Source organism: Colobus angolensis, unplaced genomic scaffold (assembly GCF_000951035.1).
Source record: "Colobus angolensis palliatus isolate OR3802 unplaced genomic scaffold, Cang.pa_1.0 Scaffold43, whole genome shotgun sequence".
Taxonomy (NCBI): domain Eukaryota; kingdom Metazoa; phylum Chordata; class Mammalia; order Primates; family Cercopithecidae; genus Colobus; species Colobus angolensis.
Window position 1 is genome coordinate 2837836 of NW_012117710.1, and position 2223 is coordinate 2840058.

Sequence of the window (2223 nt, forward strand, 5' to 3'; positions counted from 1 at the left end):
CCTACGTGAGAACTGCAGCGTCCTGGGGACAAAGTGAGGGGGTTGGGTCGTCCCTGGGGTGTTGGTCTCAGGGTCCCCCAGCCCCCAGCTTCCAGCGTTGTAGTGCCGGCCACACCTCAGCCTCCCCCCGCCACCCCCCAGCAGCCGAGCGCCTGCAGCCTTCTTAGAATTTATTGAAAGTGGAGTTGGTGGGAGCACACAGGACCACAGACCCCCTTGCCCAGCTGCCCCAGGGTAGGGATCCAGGTGCCCTGGACATGGGACAAGCCAAGTCTGGCTCCTGGGGCTGCAGGTGCCGCTCAGTAGCCCTGGTCCCTGCAAACATCCAAGGCAGGCCCTTAGCTCCCGTTCTGCCTACGCACAGACCAGGGCGGGAGGTGGACTGTGGACCTGCTCTGGTGGCCAGATGTGCAGGGCTGGCAGGGAGAGGAGCAGGGTGGGACACCAGGTAGATAGCCCCTCCCCAGGCGGAGAAGGGTCCCCGGATCAGGGTGAGAAGCAAAGTCCCTGCTGGGGTGGGCAGTGTGTGGCGGGAATGGGCAGGGGCCTGAGTTGGAGGCAGGGACCTTACCCCCAGCTCAGGCCCCTCTTGGCCAGCTCCTCCACCTGGACAGAGGTGGTCACTCAGCACGTGCACCCTGGTGATGGTGCCCAGCGGCCTCTGGTGGTGTGGGGACTGCAGCACCTTGTGCTCCTGGGCGTAGACGTGGAAATGCTCTGCGTCCGACCTGACCTCTATCTGGGCAGGCCGGGGCCAGTGACCTCAGTGCCAACCCCCAGGGCCTGGGGTCTGGTCCCGCTTCTAACAGGAATATGCCTGCCGGCTGTCTCCAGGAAGCACAGCCTGGCAGGCCCCAGGGTTCCTTGGCTTGGAGCCCCCAGTCCGAAGTCCCTTCCTTTCTCCCAAGATGAGGTGACTGGTAGCCAGGGTGGTGGGCACCCACTGCACAAGTAGGGAAACTGAGGCCAGGGAGGCCCACCCAGACCCTGCCCTGGCCCACTGACCTGTAAGCGTCCACTGTGAGCCCCCTGCCCACTGGCTCCCTGTTCCCCCACGGGCCTCCCCTGCCTGGCCCAGGCCCCACCCAGGCCCCTGTCACCTCAAAGGGCTCCCCCGGGGCCAGCGGGAAGATGCTAGACACTTCCACCAGGCCCCAGCAGCCGCCCTGGAAGGCACTGCCCACCATGGTGGTGCTGGAGAACCGGGGCTTGACGTGGAAGGCAATGTCCCCCGTCTCCAACAGGAAGTGAATATCGAACTTGGGGTGGACATGGTGCGGGTCAAGAGCTGCAAACGGCCGGGCCCGGCCACCTAGTCCAAGGCCCAGGGAGGGGAGGGCAGTGCCGCTGACCTGTCCTCTCTAGAGTCAGCATGTCCCTGGATGAGCGGGTTCCAGCCGGGGGCCAGGCCCCCTGCACAGAAGGCTTCAAACTGAGTGGAAGAGACAGGGGGACCAGCCTCACAGGGCTGCAGCCTCCTCCTTCCCACCCCATCGCCACCCCATGTATCCCATCTGTCCAGGAAGGTCCCTGCCCACCCAGCCTGCCCTCAACCCCGTGCCAGACATAGGCTAAGACTCTGTTCCTCTGGTGACTTCATGACAGGGTGACAGGCTGGGGCGGGAGGGACATGCCTGCCCAGCAGGCCAGCTCTGGGGGGACCTCCACCCCGACTCCCTCTCAGCCCCAAGGTCTGATGAGAGGCCAGAACCCACACCTCCAGCTCTGTGCAGAGAGAGCACGGGTGGCTCAGGGAGCCCCCAGCCCCGCTCTTCTTCTCCAGGTCCAGGGTCTCACCCACCTGCACTGCCATCTACTTCCAGCCACTGCGGCAGGGCACGGGGAGCCTGGGGATATAGATGGGCGGCTGGGAGCAGAGAGCGCGGCGGGGGGACTGGGGACGGGGAGCACCGGGGCCCTACCCCCAGGTGACTTGACAAGGTCTCTAGGCCCTTCCCAGCCCGTATCTCCCTCCACCTCGGGCCTCTCCCTTCCAACTAGTTCTCTGTGCAGGCACAAGAGAGATGGGGTCACCTGTCCCTGCTTTCCCAAGCCCTTTCCTACCTGACTGTCACCCACTTCACTCTTTCAGGATCCAGGAAAGCAGCCACTCCTTTCTCACAGGGATGGCAAGGTCCAGGTAGGAACCCCGGCCTGGCTCTTCCTCCCAGATCACGGGTCTCTCCAGGGACTCGGATCCTCCCATCCGGCCAAGGGCAGGCC

General features: G+C 64.9%; 1 protein-coding gene across 1 annotated transcript; it reads right to left on the bottom strand.

The window, feature by feature from the left end:
- Positions 1–567: 567 nt before the first annotated feature.
- On the bottom strand, positions 568–1813 carry GRIFIN (galectin-related inter-fiber protein). The gene is given in 5 exon segments (XM_011957001.1): positions 568–613; positions 615–750; positions 1088–1259; positions 1349–1432; positions 1718–1813. Coding segments are annotated over 5 exon segments (534 nt in total).
- Positions 1814–2223: the final 410 nt, after the last annotated feature.